The sequence below is a fragment of the Capricornis sumatraensis genome, chromosome 5 (assembly GCF_032405125.1).
Source record: "Capricornis sumatraensis isolate serow.1 chromosome 5, serow.2, whole genome shotgun sequence".
Lineage (NCBI taxonomy): Eukaryota > Metazoa > Chordata > Mammalia > Artiodactyla > Bovidae > Capricornis > Capricornis sumatraensis.
In genome coordinates, this window is record NC_091073.1 from 98,875,704 (window position 1) to 98,896,710 (window position 21,007).

The following is a 21,007-nucleotide window of genomic DNA, read 5'->3' on the forward strand; positions in this document are numbered from 1 at the left end:
AGCAAAAGTTAATCTCAATCTAAGTTGCACTTCTTATACAGAAATTACCTCAAAATGTATCAGGGACTTACACATAAACCTAAAATACATAACTTTTAGAAAAAATTATGATAGAAAATCTTTGGGATCTAGGTTAGGCAAAGCGTTCTTAGGCCTGACAACAAAAGCAGGATCCATAAAAGGAAATACTGATATCCTGGACTTTACCCAGATTAAAAACTTTTGCTGTTTGAAAGACCCTGTAGGAGGATAAAAACGACAGGCTACAGACTGGCAGAAACTATTCGCAAACCATGTATCCAACAAAGGACTAGTAGCTAGGATATATAAAGAACACTCAAAACTCAACAACTAAAAAGCAAGCAATCCAATTAGAACACAGGCAAAAAAGACAAACATTTCAGTGAAGATGAAATACAGATATATAGACGGCAAAAAAGCACACAAAGAGATATTCAACATAAGTCATTAGAGAAATGCAAAACACAAGGGCAATGATATGCTACTACACATCTATCAGAATGGCTAAAATTAAAAACGGCAACACCACCAAATGCTAAGGATATGGAGAAACTGGATCACACTGCTCATGGGAGTGTAAAATGGCCCAGTCACTCTGGAAAACAGTTTGGCAGTTTCTTAAAACGCTACAAATGCAACTGCCAAACAACCTAGTAACTGCACTTCTGGGCACTAATCCCAGAGAAATGAAGGCTTATTTTCACACAAAAATCTGTATTCAAATGTTTATAGCACATTTACTTGTAACAATCAAAAAGGGGAAACAATTCAAATGTCCTTCACTAGGAAAATGATTAAACTCACGACTCTGCAGTCCCATGGATAGTAGCCCACCAGGCTCCTCTGTCCATGGAACTTCCCAGGCAAGAATACTGGAGAGGGTTACCATTTCCTCCTCCAGGAGATTGAACCCGAGTCTCCTGCATCGCCTGCACTGGCAGGCGGATTCTGTACCACTCTGCCACCTGTGAAGCCCATGGTGCATCCATACTATGGAATATTCCTAAGAAGTGAGGTCGTTTAGTCGTGTCCAACTCTTTGTGACCCCACGGACTGTAACCTGCCAGGCTCCTCCATCCATGGGGTTTTCCAGGCAAGAATACTGGAGTGGGTTGCCATTTCCTTCTCCAGGGGATCTTCCCAACCCAGGGATAGAACCTGGGTCTCCTGCACTGCAGAGAGGCTCTTTAGCATCTGAGCCACCACTCAGGAATAAAAAGGGATGAACTACTAATACATGCAACAACCTGGTTAAATCTCCAGAGAACTTCCTGAGGAAAAAAATCCAGTCAAAGTTATATACTGTATGATTCCATCTATATAGAAGTTGTGAAATGACAAAATTATAGAAGTGAAGAACAGACTGGTGGGAGCCAGGGGTTAAGGAGCAGGTGAGGGTGGAAAGTGGATATGAAGCATCCTTGTGGTCATGGAAGAAAAGTTCTGCATCCAGACTCTATCTATCAATGTCAATATCATGGTTGGGATAGTGCAGTATCGTTTTGCAAGATGTTACTATAGGAAACTAGGTAAAGTATATGGAATCTCTGTTTTATTTCTTACCATTCCATGTGACTCTACAATGACCTCAAAAGCCCAGATGGTGAAGAATCTACCTGCAATGCAAGAGACCTGGGTTCGACCCCTGGGTTGGGAAGATCCCCTGGAGAAGGGAAGGGGAACCCACTCTATTATTCTTGCTGGAGAATTCCAGGCAAGAATGGACAGAGGAGCCTGGTGGGCTACTGTCCATGGGGTCACAAAGAGTTGGATACAACTTAGTGACTAACACTATGTATAGACACTAACAAGTTTAATTAACAAAAACACTAGATTGAAAAATCTCAATATAAAAGGATATAGGCAATTACTTTGTATTATAAAAAGAAGATACAAATATCTCAATTTCCAAAAAACTGAATTATTTTCAGATATCATAATTGAGTCAAACTTTGGTTATGAGTTGAGGAACTGGAGAGAAAGAAATGGGTTTTCATTCAGAAAACACAATTCAATTTCCAGGAGGAAAAAAAAAGATGTTATAAATAAATCTATATAGCTGAAAAACATCTCAGCTCTTACAAATTTTAATTTTAAGAAGGCTCCAAAAGAAAGCATTAAGCAGTCTTTAAAACATTATCTGTACTTCTCAGAGAAAATATGGTATTTTTAATAAAAAGTACTTGCCTCTCAGAATAACTTTTTCCAGAAGGGTGGGTCACAGTTGCAATTATGGGGAGAAAGGTAGAGATGCAGGAGCTGAGGGCATTGGTGGTAGAAGAAATGAGGCTGGAGGAAATAACTGGGACAGCGTGGCCAAAGACACAGTACACAGGAACTCGGGCCAGGTCTCCAAAGTTGACTTCTATTATCCTGCACACAAATCCTAGTTCTGTCTCCTTTATTGAACTTTAAGTAAATCACGTAATCTCTGGACTAAGATTTCCTCTTCCTCCAAGACAGAGATAACATTTTTTACCTCCTCCCATAAAACAGGATATTTGCAAGGACAGATATCTGAACAGCACAAAAATGCTTGAAAGAATGGTCCTAAGAAAGTATCTGCAAAGCAGGCTCATTTAAAACATTTAAGTCCATTTTATATGGGGAAAAATGCATAACAGAAGACAATAATTTTGAAGAAGACTAGGAGAAAGAGAAAGAAAATGAATGATATTTAAACAGTCAACATCTCAGTTTATTTTCTTAGTTGTCTTGAGTGGTAGAAAATTCAGTATTGCTAAAGGCATGTGGCACTCCAATCTACTAGCAAAACCATCTTAATAGGATGGATTTTCCACAGCAGACTTTAAGAGGTTGAAAAAAACTAAACAAACAACCAAAATCTCACAAGACTGCAAATCCACCAGGGGCTTGGGGAGTGGTTTTCATCCTGACACTGAAAAATGTCAACAGCATGGAAATAAGCAGTAACACACTCTTAAATTTCATTTTACCTGAACTGCAGCACTAATTTAATTTTGTCTGGTATTTTAGTTACTCATTCAAGTCTGTCTGCCTCCACTTGAATCTAAGCTCTTTGATTGCAATAATCAACAGTTCACACTCATCTTTACATGTCCCATAGCCCAGAACCTTGCATGTAGCTACACTCTGCAAATAGGGAGTTGAACAAACATTCACAAAGTATAATCGATTACTCCCAGTTTTAAGCAATATACTTAAATTGCTTAATATACTTAAAGGTCTTCCAAGATAGAGATGACGTCCTGATATTTTTATTAGCCTCAGTCCTGTAACTTATTAAACAATTTTTTAAAATCAGTTTTGCAATTTATAGTGAGCTCAATAATGTGAATGGAGTTTTTAAAGATAATCTGAAAAATAGCTTTCATAAGTCCTGAACTCAGAAAGACATTAGACAAGACAGTGAGAAACTTTTAGCTATGATTTGTATCAGGCATGACATACTGCTTTTTGTCAATAATCAGCTATTAAGATTTTTTTTAAAGTTGTAATTTGCTAATCTTTACTCACCAGTGTCTAGTCTTGACTTGACATGCTGATACCTTGGGTTTTGTGGTATCCTTCTGGTCAGATACTAAAAAATAAGAAAATTCACAAATAATTGGGTTAATGTTGGGAAAGGGACAATATACTTTAACAATTAGAACAAATTCTAAAATTTAATTGAATTTAAAGATGGAAGGAGCTCTAGAGGTCCAACAGGGCTCCTTGCTACAGCTTCTCCACAGGTGAAGATGGTTATCATGTTCTGTCAAAACATTTCCATATTTTGTCAAAATAATCTCATAGCACTATGCAATTAGGAAAAAAGCTCTTGAAAATGATTTCCGACATTGAGCCAAAATTGATCTAATTTCCACCCAGTCCACTGATACAACCTAGAATGAACCATTCCACCCTGCCTCAAGCAAGCCATTAAAATAACTAAAGGCAGCTCTTTTCTCCTTTTTAATTTTCTCCTTTACATGATGATTTGAAGGCTGTCTTCTCTGGATGCCCTCTAGATTTTATCTATGCAACCCCTAAAAAACAGCACGCAGACCTGAGCACGCTGCCCAGATGTTGCCAGGTCAGGACCCGGTTTGGCAGGTCTTTCCTGCAACTCCCCTTGAGTCGAAGCTTCACAGATGTCACCATGATGGCATCTGCTCTCACGGCAGCTGGGGTGTATCACGGGCTCAGGGAAAGTTTATGGTCAGTAAAAAGCTGTCAGGTCTCCCCTGTCCTGTGCTTTGGTAGTAAATCTGAATCCAAGTACAAGGCATTTACCCATATTAAATTTCAGTGGCATTTTCAAAAGCCATTAAGAGAGGGAAGGCTAATGAATAAAGACATTACAAAATACAACTTTCTTGCTCAGGCTTTTTTTCTGGCCTACAAGTATGAAAAGCAGATGTTCAGTGACAGGTAGCAGTGGAATCTGAGATTAGAACTGGGTAATATCTCTCCAGCTTCATTTTCTGTTCTCTCCCACGTGTTCCTGGGTTGAAGTTGCCCAAATGTTCTCCAAATGTACCAGGTTCACTCAGGTTTCCAGTCTTAGCAAACTGTCAACTGTCCATGTGTAAAACTTCACTTCCTCTATAAAGGTGTCCAGGGTGAAATTAGCTACTTTCTCTCTGGCTCCTAGAGGATTGAACCCTGCACTATTGTTTATACCTTGACCTTCTTTTCTAGTCTAGGATTTCCTTGAGAGTAGGAATGATAACTTCCTCAAATTTGTTTTCACCCAGGACCTCGCACATGGAGGACACATTTACTGATATTCAACCAGTAAATAAATATCTAGAATGAGGATTTTGTGGTTTGCTGTTCAGTCACTCAGTTGTGTCTGATTCTTTCTGACCCCATGGACTGCAGCACGCCAGGCTTCCCTATCCTTCACCATCTCCTGGAGCTTGCTCAAACTCGTGTCCATCGAGTTGGTGATGCCATCCAACCATCTCATCCTCTTATCATTCCCCTCTCCCCCTACCTTCAATCTTCCCCAGCATCAGGGTCTTTTCTAATGAGTCGGCTCTTTGAATCAGGTGGCCAAAGTATTGGTGCTTCAGCTCCAGCATCAGTCCTTTCAGTGAATATTCAGGACTGATTTCCTTTAGGTTTGACTGGTTGAACTCCTTGCAGTCTAAGAGACTCTCAAGAGTCTTCTACAACACCACAGTTCAAAAATATCAATTCTTTAGTGCTTGGCCTTCTTTATGGTCCAAATTTCAAATCCATACATGACTACTGGAAAAACCATAGCTTTGACTGGATGAACCTTTGTTGGCAAAGTAATGTCTCTGCTTTTAATACACTGTCTAGGTTGGTCATAGCTTTTCTTCCAAGGAGGAAGTATCTTTTAATTTCATGGCTGCAATCACCATCTGCACTGATTTTGAAGCCCAAGAAAATAAAGTCTGCCACTGTTTCCATTGTTTCCCCATCTGTTTGCCATGAAGGGATGACACTGGATGCCATGGTCTTCATTTTTTGAATGCTGACTTTTAAGCCAGCTTTTTCATTCTCCTCTTTTACTTTCATCAAGAGGCTCTTTAGTTCCTCTTCACCTTCTGCCATATGGGTGGTGTCATCTCCATATGGTTGTTGATATTTCTCCCAGCAATCTTGATTCCAGCTTGTGCTTCATCCAGCCTGATGTTTCTCATAATGTACTCTGCATATAAATTAAATGAGCAGGGTGACAATATATAGCCTTGATGTACTCTTTTCCCAATTTGGAAGCAGTATGTTGTTCCATATCCAGTTCTAACTGTTGCTTCTTGACCTGCATACAGGTTTCACAGGAGGCAGGTCAGGTGGTCTGGTATTCCCATCTCTTTCAGAATTTTCCAGTTTGTTGTGATCCACATAGTCAGTGGCTTTAGCATAGTCAATGAAGCAGAAGTAGATGTTTTTCTGGTATTCTCTTGCTTTTCCAGTGATCCAATGGATGTTGGCAATTTGATCTCTGGTTCCTCTGCCTTTTCTAAATCCAGCTTGAACATCTGGAAGTTCACGGTTCATGTACTATTAAAGCCTAGCTTGGAGAATTTTGAGCATTGCTTTGTTAGCATGTGAGATAAGTGCCACTATGCGATAGTTTGAACATTCTTTGGCATTGCCCTTCTTTGAGATTGGAATGAAAACTGACCTTTTCCAGTCTTGTGGCTGGCCACTGCTGACTTTTCCAAATTTGCTGGCATATTGAATGAAGCACTTTCACAGCATCATCTTTTAGCTCAGTTGGAATTCCATCACCTCCACTAGCTTTGTTTGTAGTGATGCCTCCTAAGGCACACTTGACTTTGCACTCCAAGATGACTGGCTCTAGGTGAGTGATCACACTGTTGTGGTTATCTGGATCATTAAGATCTTTTTTGTATAGTTCTTCTGTGTATTCATGCCACCTTTTCTTAATATCTTCTGCTTCTGTTATGTCCATACAGTTTTTGTCCTTTATTGTGAGGATTATATTACAGCAACTATTTAGTTTCTTAGAAGAGAACATTAGATTTTAAAACCTGTATCATTTGCCCTTGAAAACACAGTTAAATTACAGCATGCCCTGTTGAGAGGACTGAAAAACAAATCTACATATTAAAATACTTTTTCAAATGACTCACAAAGCATAAAAAAAATAGGGTATATATATATGTCTTACAGAATATCTATTAGTCAGAGTTTTTGATTTTGGAAACCAGAAAGAAGTTTTTAAAATTGGGATACCTACAGAAAATCATCGACATTTAATTTTGACAAGGACATAAACAAAAAGTAAAACCTCACAATTTCCATCTGCTATTTTAATATTAAAAAGAAAGAAAAAATCCTAGAATAAAAAGATCAGCTCTATAGTGTTATTAAAACACTCATGGATATTTCTGTGTTTTTCATTTCACCCCAGGCAAATAAAACCTTTGTCATGGACACTTGGCATGGGTACTCAGAGGTGGAACTCCTGAGCTTCTTTATCCTGAGACAGGTTGGTAAGCTCCATCTGATCAGTAACCCCACTGTCGGTAAGAAAAAGTGACTCTAAGATGAAGACAGAGAAGATTCTTCAGTGAGAGACGGAAAATATTCAGAGACTGAAAAGAGGGACTATAGGATGAGTTCCCCAGAGGGAGACGATACTGTGGCAAAACAAAACAAACAACAAAAAAAACCCAGGGAAAATATGTGCCTGTTAAATTAAGGAAAGCTAAAACTCCAATTTAGTTATCTCAGGCTAAGGGGTTTTCTTTTTTCTGTCTTTCCCTTTCTTTCTCTCCTTCACACTCTGTATTTTTATAGTTTCTATATACTGTTTCCTGTTTTTACTTTTGTTTTTCCCACTAGTTTCCTAGCAAAGCTTCTTTTGAAAGATTCCAGGCTAGTCTCTGCTGAACCAGGGGGATTTGTCCATACCTCAGCCAACATAGCTAAGAAGTGAGGGTGTCTCTGGGGACCAGGTGCGGTGGCGGCAGAATGATGGGGGGCGAGAGTGTGGACAGCTGCAACGGCTGAGCCCTTCCCGCCCCCGGTTTTCCCTTACATAGACTAATGAGAAATCCATATGTGACAGGACAAAAATGTAGTGTTTCTTGCCCATTTTCCCATTTTGGTCCAAATTCTTGTTCCTGACTTTCTGGTACCAACCATAACGTAAAACTCTTGTGTTCTAGCATACGCAGAATACAGTTTATGGAACTGCCAGACTTTTTTTTCCTTAAAATCCTTGCTTTCAGGGTGACTGTTTCTTGACCTACTGACCAACTAGCTTCTTTTTTTCAATTACATAAACAGGATGGAATGGTGGAAAGTGAAAGAGCTGAGAGAAGCAGCTGTTTCAAGGAGGACTATTCATTCGTTCGACAAAGGCTTATTGAGCACCGACCATTCATTCAGTCGACATTTACTGGGTGCCTACTAGGAGTAAGCCATCATGCTGAGGACACAGAGGTAACAAAACACAGTCCTTGCCATCCAACTCTCACTGATGCTGGAACGTGAGACAAGCAAGCAGATGTCACACCGCACGATGAACAAGCAGAGGGAAGCAGGGTGTGTGTGTTAAGATTGGAACTACTTCCTGAGGAGTGACTTCTGAGCTGAAACCTGAGGGCTGAGGAAGTTAGTCAAGCTGAACTAGTAGTGGGTGGGAGCTGCAGGGTTCCTGGTAACTGTCAGATCTGGAGGAATGTGGGCAGTATGGGGTCAAGTGGGGCTAGAGGAGCAGGCGGGAGCAGAGCACAAAGGGCCTCGTACTCATGCTGAGAAACCTAGAGTTTATTCTGTAGATCACTGTGGATCCTGTAGACCAAAAGGGGCCATTTTGCTCCCCCAACTCACAGGGATATTTGTCAATGAATGGACTGGGTGGTGGGTAAGTTACCAACATCTAGTAAGTAGAGGCCAGGGATGCTGTTAAATATCCTATAATGACAGGAGGAGCCTCCCAACCCCCAGAAAGAATGAGCTGGCTCCAAATGTTGATCGTGCTTAAATTGAGGAACCCTGGTGTTGATGATGGGAGTAACTGAAGAAGGTTTAGGGAGAAGGGATGGGATCCTATTTCCATTTTAGGAAGATCACTCTGGCAGCACCCTGGAAAACTAATAGGATCATAGTCAAGAGTGGAGGCACAAAGATCAGGTAAGAGGTCATGCTCAGAGAATCTGTGGTCTTAAGAAAGTGGCAGTAAAGGTGAGAGGCAGACAGTTTTAAAAAGTCTTTAAGATATAAAATCTTTAAAACTGACTGGTATAACAGGGGAAGGGCAGTGATTGTCATTGTCATTCAGTTGCTCAGTCGTGTCTGACTCCTCGTGACCCATGGATGGTAGCCCATCAGGCTCCTTTGTCCATGGAATTTTCCAGGCAAGAATATTGGAATGGGTTGTCTTGGACTACAAGGTGATCCAACCAATCTACCCTAAAGGAGATCAGTCCTGGGTGTTCATTGGAAGGACTGATGTTGAAGCTGAAACTCCAATACTTTGGCCACCTGATGCGAAGAGCTGACTCATTTGAAAAGATCCTGATGCTGGGAAAGATTGAGGGCAGGATGAGAAGGGCCAACAGAGGATGAGATGGTTGGATGGCATCACCAACTTGATGGACATGGGTTTGGGTAGACTCTGGGAGTTGGTGATGGACAGGGAGGCCTGGCATGCTGCGGTTCATGGGGTCGCAAAGAATTGGGCATGACTGAATGACTGAACTGAACTGAAAGGACCTTCCCGACTCAGGGATTGAACCTGTGTCTCTTGCATCTCCTGCAATGGCAGGCAGATTCCTTTCCACTGCACCATCTGGCAAGCCCAAAGGACAGTGATACCATTCCCAAAAAAAGAACTTACGGAGGAAGCATATATTGGAAAACATCATGTATTCTGTTTGGGGCCTTTTGAAAATGAGGTATCTGTGGGTTATCCAAAATGGAAGTGGTAAGCTGGATTATCTAGGGGGTCTGCAGATCAAGAGAGATTTCTGAACTAGAAAAAAACAAGATTTGGGGGTTGTCGGCATGCAGGCAGCAGGGGAAGCCATGGGAATGACAGAATCACCACTGGAGAATGTACAGGCTGAGGGAAAAAATCTCCAACATTTATGGTCAGGTGGAGAAAAGCACTGTGGGTGAGACTCGCAAGAGGCCACAAGAAAGTGGGTCATGAGAATTAAAGAAGAGTTTCAGGAAGAAGGGAATGGTCAACAGTGATTGATGCTGTCAAGTCAGAGAATAGGAGATCAAATATGAACAAGTGAACAAGAATGCAGGTCAAGAAAGAGAAAACAGAAAAGTGAATTTGGACTGAACAAACCAACAGTGGTTGATGACCCTGGTGGATGCCATTACGGTAAACTGACACCAAGAAAAGCAAAAAAGCAAGTTAAGTGTATGAGAAGGGAGGATAGTAGCCAGCTGGGTCCTTTTTTTTTTTCCTTCAGAGTTGCTAAAGAGTAGTTTTTGTTGTTTGAAGAAAGGAGAGGTTCGAGGAGGTTTATAAGCAAATGGGCTGAATAAAAGGCTGAAAATGAGGCGAGCAGTTATGAAAACGAGGGAGTAGGAGAAGATGAGGCCCAGAGCCCAGGCAGAACGAGCAGCTTTGGAAATATGTTTAAGATAATGAAATAAGGGGATTTGCCTGGTGGTCCAGTGGTTGAGACTCCATGCTTTCAATGCAGGGGGGTGGGTTTGCTCCCTGGTTGGGGGAAAAAGGATCCCACAGGCTGTGTGGTACAGCCAATAAATACTGAAATAAGATAGGTGGTCATGATGAAGGTTCAACGGGAGGGAGGAGGGAGAAAGTTGAGAAAGTTCATGTTTGTGGTATTAGTACAGGCTCTTTGAAAGCAACCCAAAGTGTCAGAGGCCCTTTGAGGGCTTACATCTTTAGAGACGGTTGAAAGAAAATACCCTCCCCATCTACCTGCCTACTGTGCTCTTTAACTTCTAGTCAGCTTTCAAGACCCAGCACAAGCACATCTTCCAGGAAGATTCCTCCTCTGGGGAGAGCAGCCAGATAGCAATCTCTTCCCTGCCTAGACTGTCATAGCACTTTGTACCATTTACACCCCTCACTGCCTGCACTTGGGACAGAGGCTCTACCTTGGTACCCGGTACAGGGCCTTGCACCAGCGTGAGAGTAATAAGTACTGCTAGATGCATGGAGATGGTCCTGAGACCTGAGCCACACGCAGTGTGAGTGCTAGTGCCCTGTGGGCAGCACTGACATCAAGGGCTGGAGGAACCTGGAACAGAGAGAGCTCTCACACTGGGGGTGATAGGGGAGACTGCATGGAAGAAATGGCCCTGGAGCTGGGTTTCAAGGGCTGAAGTTCTGTGCATAACAAGATGGGGAAAAGGGATGGAAAAAGTATTCTAAGTGGAAAAAATTATAATAGCAAGGACACTTTTAAAAGCATGTTTGCATGAGTGCTAAGTCACTTTAGTCGTGTCTGATTCTTTGCAACCCTATGGACTGCAGCACACCAGGCACCTCTGTCTGTGGGATTCTCCAGGCAAGAATACTGGAGTGGGTTGCAATGCCCTCCTCCAGGGGATCTTCCTGACACAGGGATCGAACCCAAGTCTGTTATGTCTCCTGCACTGGCAGGTGGGTTCTTTACCACTAGCACCACCTGGGAAGCCCCAAAAGCATGTTGAAAGAACAGCAAACTATTCTATTTGCTGGAGAAGACCCAACAACAATAAAGGTAATCGCTGCTAACATTTACTGAGCACTTAACTGTGTTGTCAGGCACTCAGCTAAGCATTTCTCTGCATTATCTCCTTTAATCCTCACAACCACCAATAAAATGGATACTAGTGTTAGCCTTATTCTACATATTAGGAAATGGGAGTAAAGAGGTGGAGTGACTTTCTGAGGTTAGCTGGTAAGAGTGATAGAACCTGGAATTAAACTGGACAGTCTGGCTCTAGAACTTGAACTCTTACTCGACTGCACAGCCTCATTCAGGCAGTGGTTCTGAATATGGGGTCCATGGATGGAACTTAGGAGGTCCATGAGTCCCATGAATCTGTATGCAAAAACTTTGAGTGTATGTACATTTTTCTAGGAGAAGGGTCCTTGATTTTCACCAAATTTTCAAAGGGGTCTATCACCAAATGGTTAAGAGTCACAGGTATATAGAATCCTATGCTGTAAGGTTGGACATGGCTACAGAAGCACCAGGTGGAAACCTCTGAATTTATAATAGCAAGGTCTGAGGGTCTGGACTAGCCCTGAAGATGATGGAAGATACCAGAAACACTGATATATGAGCCACACAATCAAAGGAGTATTTTGGCAGATCACTATTACATGCAAGGTAAGACCATGTATTTGGGACTACATGGATGTTGGAGAAGAAGGGAGAATAATGAGATGTCAACAGTGGGGTTTTTCTGCAGGAAAATCACTAAAAAAAATGAGGGAGATTGTCTGAATCACAGGTCACTCAAAAACGAATAAGCTTTTCTGACTTCCCACTTCTTTTCAAATGAAATTCACAAGGTTGTTCACATTAAAATGACAATGTATGATTTACAATTAAGGACTAAAACAACATTCCATTACATATTTTGTTCAGAATTTCTCTACTTATTTACATAAAGAGAAAGTCAATAAAATGAAGGTACTAGGTATCAATTTTAAAAGATTTTTTTTTTTAATGGGAGTTTTAATCTGGTCCAATTCTGCTGATCTTAAACACCAGCCTTGACCCACGTTGCATGTGCAGCAGCCCTTACTCTGGCAGCAGCTACCACATGTGGCAGACTGTATTCTTCAAGATGGCCACAACAGGATTTCCCAACCCACTTACACTGTGATGTTGACACTCCTCCCAATGAAGGGTGGGGGTCTATGCTCTTTCCCCTTGAATCTGAATGGGCATGTGACTGATGGAGGTGATCCCACAGGATTTCTGAGGCAGGATCATAAAAGACAATACAGCTTCAACCTGGTTCTTTTGAGACACTTGTTCTTGGGACCCAGCTCACACTACAGGGAAGGCCAAGTCGCATGGAAAAGGTCATTTGTAGGTGGCGTGGCTGACAGCACCAGCTGAGGTCTACATCAGCAATCTGATGTGAAAAAAGCCTTCAAGATAACTTTAGACCCAGTTTCTATCTGTCTGCAAAACCACATTAGAGAGAGCCCAAGTACCAAGTTAAGCCTAGTCAACCTCTAGAACTTGACCAATAATAATGTCAATTTATCACATCTCCTACACACTCCCTCTCTTCCGGGGGCTTTATATCCTTAAAATAGTACCCTTTTAATGAGGCTTTTACTGAGGTTTTGGAAGGAAGTACATTTGTTCACTATGCTGTCTTCACCCAGTAGGTCATGATCCTACCTTCTTCAGTTTGTTGTTGTTCTAAGCCACTGAATATTGAGAAAACTCATGACAAACCAACATATAATTGGAACGCCATCTCACCCTTTTTACTTTCTAGCTAACCTCCTTGTTTTATTTATTTATTTTGGCTGTGCCATGTAGCATGTGGGATCTTAATTCCCTGGCCAGGGATTGAACCTGTGCAGAACGCAGGAATGAACCCTTCAGTTGAAGTGCAGAATCTTAACCACTGGCCTGCCAGGGAAGTCCCTCTAGCTATGTTACTTGTGGGTGGCAGGGGTGGGGGGAACCACTACACTAAGCAACTGCATCTTACTCTTCCATCCGTTGCAACGTGGCCACTGTCTGCATCATTCTACTATGGTTCCTGGAGGAGCCAGCCAATCTCAGAGATCCCCTAACTGCTAAATATAAGTTACTTCTCAGTCTCTAACTGACATGACCTTTCTGCACAGTGTTATATAGTCCTACCTTCTTCAGTTTTCACTTGACTTCAATAATAGCTCTCTCTCCTGATTCTCCAATGATTCATGGACCCTTCTCTTAGCCATTTAAATACTGTCTTCCCTAGGACTCTATCTTCTTAATCTGTAAGTTCTCTGTGGGCCATTTAGCCTTAATTCTGTTTACATGCTTCTAATTCCCAAATAGTGAACTCTAGCCTTGACTTCTCAGAGAAGGAAATGGCAACCCACTCCAGTACTCTTGCCTGGAAAATCCCATGGACGGAGGAGGCTGGTAGGCTGCAGTCCATGGGGTGGCTAAGAGGCGGGCATGACTGAGCGGCTTCACTTTCACTTTTCACTTTCATGTACTGGAGAAGGAAATGGCAACCCACTCCAGTGTTCTTGCCTGGAGAATCCCAGGGAAGGAGGAGCCTAGTGGGCTGCCATCAATGGGGTTGCAAAGAGTCGGACACGATTGAAGTGACTTAGCAGCAGCAGCAGCAGCAGCAGTAGCCTTGACTTCTTCTCCTAGCTGAGATATATTCATTTACTCATTTAACAAATATTTAAAGAACAATTGTGTGCCAGGCAGTGGCACAGTACAGACAAGATCCCTATCTTTTCTTGTAGATGTGCCAGAAATAGACAAGCAAATAAAATAATTACAGATCATGACCTACTGGGTGAAGACAGCATATTGAACAAATGCACTTCCTTCCAAAACCTCAGTAAAAACTTCATTAAAAGGATACTATTTTAAGGACATAAAGCCCCCAAAAGAGAGAGCGAGTATAGGAGAAACGATAACATGTGTTTTCAGAAGTCTAGGAAGCCCATCAGCAAGTGAAAATTACTTGATATACTCAAGAAAATTGAAGGGAAAGCCAAGAAAAATTCTTAAAAGGCCCAGGAATTGACAGCTCCAGGCACCTCCAGAAGTAAAAGGGCTGAAATAAGCAAAATTGGTTGAAATCTGAATGAGAAGCTACTGGATCAACAAAACCTTCTCCCTCTGTGTCACTGGGTGACTGCCCATTCCCCACCACAGCAGCTATCCATAGAGTTATTTCTTGAAAAGGGTTTCTGGACTTGGGGTGGGAATAGTTTCCAGACACAGGGAAAAGCTATCATTACTGAAAATAGGGATATTAAGTGACTGGTGCATACTCATGTTGAAATTTAGCCCCTAACTTTAATGTCTCCAGCAACTCAACTAGGCTTCTACTCTCAGGCTTCCCTGGTGGCTCAGATGGTAAAGAAACTGTCTGCAATGGAGGAAAACCAGGTTCAATCCCTGGGTTGGGAAGATCTCCTGGAAAAGAGAATGGCTACCCACTCTAGCAATCTTGCCTGTAGAATTACATGGACAGAGGAGCCTGGAGGGCTACAGTCCATGGGGTTGCAAAGAGTTGGACACAACTGAACAACAACATTAAGTGTACAAAAGAATTACGTCTTAAAAAATCTATATATCTTAATTAAAAAATACTTTTTTGCTAAAATATGCTAACTATCATCTGAGCTTTAAGCAAGTTGTAGTAGTAACTCAAAGATCACAGATCATCATAACAAACATTAATAAACAGTTTGAAATAATTGTGATAATTACCAAAATGTGACACAGAGACATGAAGTGAGCAAATGCTGTTGGGAAAATGATGCCAAAAGACTTGCTTGATACAGAATTTCACAAACCTTCAATTTCTGAAAATGCAGTATCTGCTAAATGCAATAAAACAAAATATGCCTATATGAATACACATAGTAGCAGCATTCATAATAGCCCGAAAATGGAAACAACGGAAATGTCCATCAATAAAAGAATGCATGAAAAAAATGTGGCAGATCCATGCAAAGGAATATTACTCAGTAATAAAAAGGAATGAAATATCAAAGCATAATACAACATTCATGAACTTTTAAAACATTATGAAAGATGCCAGTCACATAAGACATTTTGCATAATTCAATTTACATGAAATGTAGAGAACAGGCAAATCCACAGAGACAGAAACAGACAGGAGAGGATTAAGGAGCGAGAGCTAGAGGTTACAGAATTTCTTTGGGGGGTGATGAAAATGCTCTGAAATTGGTTTCGGTGATGACTGCAGAACTCTGTGAAGATACTGTTGTTGTTTAGATGCTAACTTGTGTCCAACTTTTTCCGACCCTATGGACTATAGCCTGCCAGGCTCCTCTGTCCATGGGATTTCCCAAGCAAGAATACTGGAGAGGGTTGCCAATTCCTACTTCAGGGTATCTTCCCCACCCAGGGATTAAACCTGCATCTCCTGCATTGGCAGGTGACTTCTTTACCACTCAGCCATCTGGGAAGCCCCAGTATCAGTTAGGAAAATGCAAATTAAGACCATGAGGAGGTATCACTACACACCTATTAAAACAACTAAAATAAAAAATGCTTGTACTATTCAATGTTGCCAAGAATGTAAAAACACTGGATTTCTCATACACTAGGGCTGGGAATGCAAAATGCTACACCCGCTCTGGAAAACTGGTTTGGCAGTTTCTTAAAAAACTTACTATATGGGAATTTCCAGTGCTTCAGTGGCTAAGATTCCGTGCTCCCAATGCAGGGTTTGAGCCTAGTTTCCGCATACTGCAACTAGGAGTTTGAATGCTGAAACTAAAAGATCCTGCATTCCACATGCTGCAATGAAGACCTTGCACAGCCACATATTTTAAAAAGAAACACACCTAAATATAAGCTTACCATACCACCCAGCAACTGCACTCTTGAGCATCTATCCCAGAGAAATGAAAATTAACATCCACACAAAGAACTGTACCCCAAAGATCATATCTCTGTTTGTTGCCCAAACAGAAAGCAACCAAAATATCCTACAATAGTTTAATGGTTAAACAAACTGCTTTACATCCATACCACAGAATACTAATCAGCAATAAAAACGAATGAACTACTGCTACAGGCAACAACGTGAATGTGTCTTAATAATACTATTTTGAGTGAAAAAAGCCAGTCTTAAAAGGTCACAAACTATACGATTTCCATTTATGTAACATTTTCAAAATTACAGAAATAAGAGGCCACATTAATGGTTGCCAGGGGTTAGGATGGTGAGGAGGAAAGTGGGTATGACTAGCAACGAGTAGCTTGAGAGAGAGATTTGTGGCATGGAATAGTTCTCTATCTTGATTGTAAATCAACACTCATGCAAATCTTGATTATATTAAATCTACACATGTGATAAGATAGCTCCAAACTACACACATGTTGTACAAATGTCAAATTTCTGCTTTTCATATTGTACTATATTTACATAAAATATAATCATTGAGGGAAACTGAGTAAAGGGTACATGGGGTCACTTTGTACTATTTTGGAAACTTCCTGTGAATTTATTTAAAAATAAAGGTTTTTTTAAAAGGACATTAGAGCCCAAATCAGAGTTCTTTAAGAATTAACAACATGATGGCAGAAATTAAAAACTTAATAGAAAGACTGGAGGATAAAGTTACATCTTCCAAAGAGAACAAAAAAAAAAAACAAAGATGTAGAAAATAGGAGATAAAATTTAAGAAAATTAGGGAACCAGTCATATAGAAACAACATAAGAATAATGAATTCAAGAAAGAGAGGATGGAGAAAAATGGGGGATGTGAGTCAATAACAATTTTTTTTAATGTTTACAGAATAGAAAGTCATGAGTTTCTGGTGCCTCTCGCCCAAAAAAGGGAGAACAAACATCTATCAAGAAATATCTTTGTGAAACATCATAACGCTGGTGACAAAGAGAAGATTCTATGAGCTCCCAGAAAGGAACACTCAAGTGGCATACAAAGGAACAGAATGGTTTTGAACGTCTCCGCAACAAAAAGTGAGTGCTATTAGACCACAGTGCAATGTTTCCAACAGATTGATGATTTCTAACCAAGAATTCCATACCTAAGCTCTCAAGCATATAAACATGAAGGTAAAATAAAATGTTTAGATATGCCTAATGTTGTAGACATAAATTTAAAATATTTATTTCTTATGCAGTTGTGCTCCATGAAAACAAGACAGTAAGCTGAACATCTTTATCCAGGGCACAAATATGCAACCATAAAGGGCATCCCTGCTCCTCTACCCCTACACTCCTAAGACTATTCATCCTCTTTCTCCCATATTTCTGATCTCATTATGGCATCAGCACCAGTGAGTAGCCCAAGCTCAAAGTCATCCATCACACTCTCATTTCTCAAGTTAATCATTAAGTCATGATTATTTTATCCCCTAAGTATTTCTTTCTGACCCTAGTTCCACAGCCTTACTGGAGGTCTGTATCATAATAACCACCTAACCCCAATCTCCCTAGCCCCAGTCCTGGCCCCCTCAAATCCATCGTCTGCAATGTGGTTACAACCATCACCTAAAATGCGCAACTGATCATGGCACTGGGCTGCTTAAAACCCCAAAGCTTCTCAAATTCTGACCAGCAGTCAAAAGGCCTTGGTCAAAGTGTTACTCTTCACACCTACCTCCCCTACATCCATGGTAGACATTACAATGGATCATGGCACTCCCCTGCAGACCCGAAATCCAACCTTACTCAACAAAGGTACAGCTTTCTTAACAAAGCTCATAGACATCCATCATGAGATGAAACAAGCTGCAACTCCAGTTTATTACACTGGCAAGGCACAGAGGCCCCACCTCTCTACGAGGCGCTGTCTACCTGCGTGTTTCACATCTCCTTAACTTGGCTCCAGCTGTCCTGTCTAGCTCCGGCTGTCCTGTCTGCCTGGGATGTTTCTTCATCTGCCTAGTAATCTGAGACTTCAGATCATCTCCAGACCCCTTCTCTCATTCCCTAGCTTTCTTCTCTGCTCTCCTAACATCTTATTCTCCAACCACATTGAACTCAAATTGTTTATGTCTTCCTCACTAGATTTAATAAACAGGCCTTGTCTGATTCTCTTTGCATTTCTAGCACCCCCTGCACAGTAGGAATCCAGTAAACATTTGTTGCGGTGAAATGACCCCATATGCAGAGGGCAACTGGTTGTGAAACTGCCAAATAAGTAAAAGGTCTTAATCGAGGAGGGGGTAAAATTTATGTCATATTTTGCATCCTTTCCAATTGGCTTCGTCTGCTTATTCCTGCTCTTTCTGTATCCCCATAATCAGAAATGATGGCTCCTTTGATTTGGTTCCTTTAGTGTTTCGGGCTTCATCCTGATGTTACTTATTTTTTTAGCTGCCATTCTTAGACTGTAAGCCCTCTGAGGGAAGGGATTGTGTCTTCATGCATTTCGCTTCTTTCGGCGACAAACATAATGAGCCTGTACAGGATGGAGGCCTGTGGCCGCAAGATAAGGGTCAGGCATTTCATCCCCCCCTTGACCCGCCCCGCCTCCCTCCCCCTCCAGACCCCCCCCTCACACCGCCGCTTCCCGCCTTCCGGACGGCGGAAGTCGCTGACTACTCTTCCCCGCCCATGTGGAGCCTTTTCCGGTGCGCCCTCCCCCTCCGATTCTCCGATCCGGACCTGGCCCTCACCTCAGGATTCCCAATGTGCCTCCGGACAGACATATTTGCTCCAACCGACCACGCTCGGCTTTCTAGCCTCACCGGTAGCCTCTAACCCTAGCTTCCTACCCCCACAACCCCCGCTCAGCCGCCTCCCTACAACCTCTTCTCCGATTGGCCTGCTTTCCCCTACCAGCCAATGGATGCCCTGTTTACTCTCTCATTGCAGGGTCAAGGGAGAATGAGACGCTGCTCAATGGTTGCCAAGGGCAACGCGGGACGCCGGCTGGCGAGGCTCTTTGTGCTCTCGGCGGGGCCTGCAGACTCCAGCCTCCGCGCGGGATGAGGGCCGCGGGGGGAGGGGAAGCTGCAGACAGCGCGTGGGCGGCTGCGGAGAGCTCGAGGGGGGAGGGGCTCGAAAGCGTGGAAAAACCAAGTGTTTCTAGCTAAGGTGGAAGCACAAACACCGCGCAGGGTCGCCCCTCTTTAAGGCTCTTTTAGCCAAAGATCTGGATACTTCTTCCACAATAGAGGATAGTTATGGGACATGGTTGTTCACAGGGATGAGAATCTGTAGTTTATTTTCAGGTTAAGTTAATATGCAAATTGTGCAAAATACCACGTGGAAATACAGGCATTATTGTTGCTTTAAAAGCTTTTAACTAGCAACAGAACAGCAGCCTTAATTGCAAAGCACACACATCATTCTGTGATTCTTCATTCATTTAACAAATATTTAATAAGCACCTTATGAGAAAAGCTGCAGAAGGTTTTGTGGAGGATGGGAGGATGACTAAGACCCAGTCCCGTTGTCATGGAAACCATTGTGACTCCTGCCATCAGCCACCACCTGTTCTTATTCCAGATCTGAAAATTAAGTCCTAGCACCTTTACAAAACAATCACACACACAGTTTGACTTGGCTCCAAAATGTCCCACCAAATCCATCAAAATTATTATTTCCTTTTACATGGGGGGAACAACACAGTAACCCTTTGTCCTTTGCTTTAAGTTGTTTTTCCAGGAATGGAGAAAGGTTACCCTGAACTGTTCATACTGGCTAGCTCTTTGCTTGTGAATAATAGCATACATCTGAGCTGTTTCAGGGTCTGGGCAGATGACCCATTCAACAACATGGCAGTGACACGCCCTTGTCCTTTCAGACTCCTCAGCAACCCACCCTTCTGGTCAAATCTTGAGTCGTATTGTCACTCAGAGCTGCTTGATCTCCAGGATATTAAACTGGCTGTCTTCTTGCACGTTCATGCCTCCTGAGTTTTAACTTCCTTGTTATCTCCAATCCTTCCACTCTTTGCAATTACCAGTTTTTCTCCCCTCCACTAAAATAAGGAAGAGTTTAGAGACTGCATTGGAAGTGGGAGGATATTTAGAATCTTTTGCATAGCAAGCAGAGACTTCTGGACACATTACAACTTAGAAAGATGTTTACCTGGTGCAGAGTGGGGGTGGTGTGGTGATAGAGATTATGGGTAGAATAAACAGGAGAAAGGAAAGCAGAGAGGGAGATAAGGGACTAAACTAAGGGGTTGTGAGAAAGAGGAAAAGAGATTTAAAGACAGGAGAAGAGGTAAGGAGTGCAAGAGATAGGAAGGACTCAAGGATGGTTATCATTTTTATACCTCAGAGACTGAATAGATAATAGTGATAATGCAGTAATCAAGTTAAAGTACAATGGATGTCAAGAAATCAAAAGAACAGAAAGTACAAGACCCAGTAGGTCGTCCAAGTTGGAAGCTCAGCTTCCATTTATCAGTGTTTGGACTGTCTGTATGGTTGGCTCCCCTTTGTTGCAGAGGGAATGGGAATATCAGGTTTCTTTGCCTCAGCAGTCATTGTGGTTGTCAAATTTGGGCTGCATATAAAGCAGTCAGAGATATTACAGAAATGTGGCTTCTCAGGTCCAATTGTCAGAGATGCTGACTCTTTGTGTCTGGTGTAGAAATGTAGGAATCTGTAATTTAAATGCGTCTTCCCCAACTCCCACCCCTGAGTTTGATGCACAGGGTCCAAGGGCCACACCTTGAGAAACTAGAAGCGCCTTCTATTAATATTTCCTTCCATTTTGCCTCAGTGGAATTTTTGGAAAGCTTAAAGCTATAAATCAAAAGTTTTTAATATCATGAGTTTCTCTTTAGGATTTCTTTTGGGTCCTGCTATAGCAAAACTGCTTCAAAATTAAAGCAAGGTGCTTATCCGCAATATAGAAA

At 41.8% G+C, this 21,007-nt stretch overlaps 1 protein-coding gene across 1 annotated transcript in view; it reads right to left on the reverse strand.

Annotated features, from left to right (window-relative positions):
- Positions 1 to 18,890, reverse strand: part of CEP41 (centrosomal protein 41) — a 47,827-nt gene extending 28,937 nt beyond the window's left edge. Inside the window, exons 1-2 of the mRNA XM_068972815.1 lie at positions 18,810 to 18,890; positions 3,520 to 3,583 (exon numbers count right to left, since the gene is read on the reverse strand). Coding sequence (XP_068828916.1) covers positions 3,520 to 3,583; positions 18,810 to 18,842 — 97 coding nt within the window. The 5' untranslated portion in view covers positions 18,843 to 18,890. The remainder of the gene's footprint in view (positions 1 to 3,519; positions 3,584 to 18,809) is intronic.
- Positions 18,891 to 21,007: the final 2,117 nt, after the last annotated feature.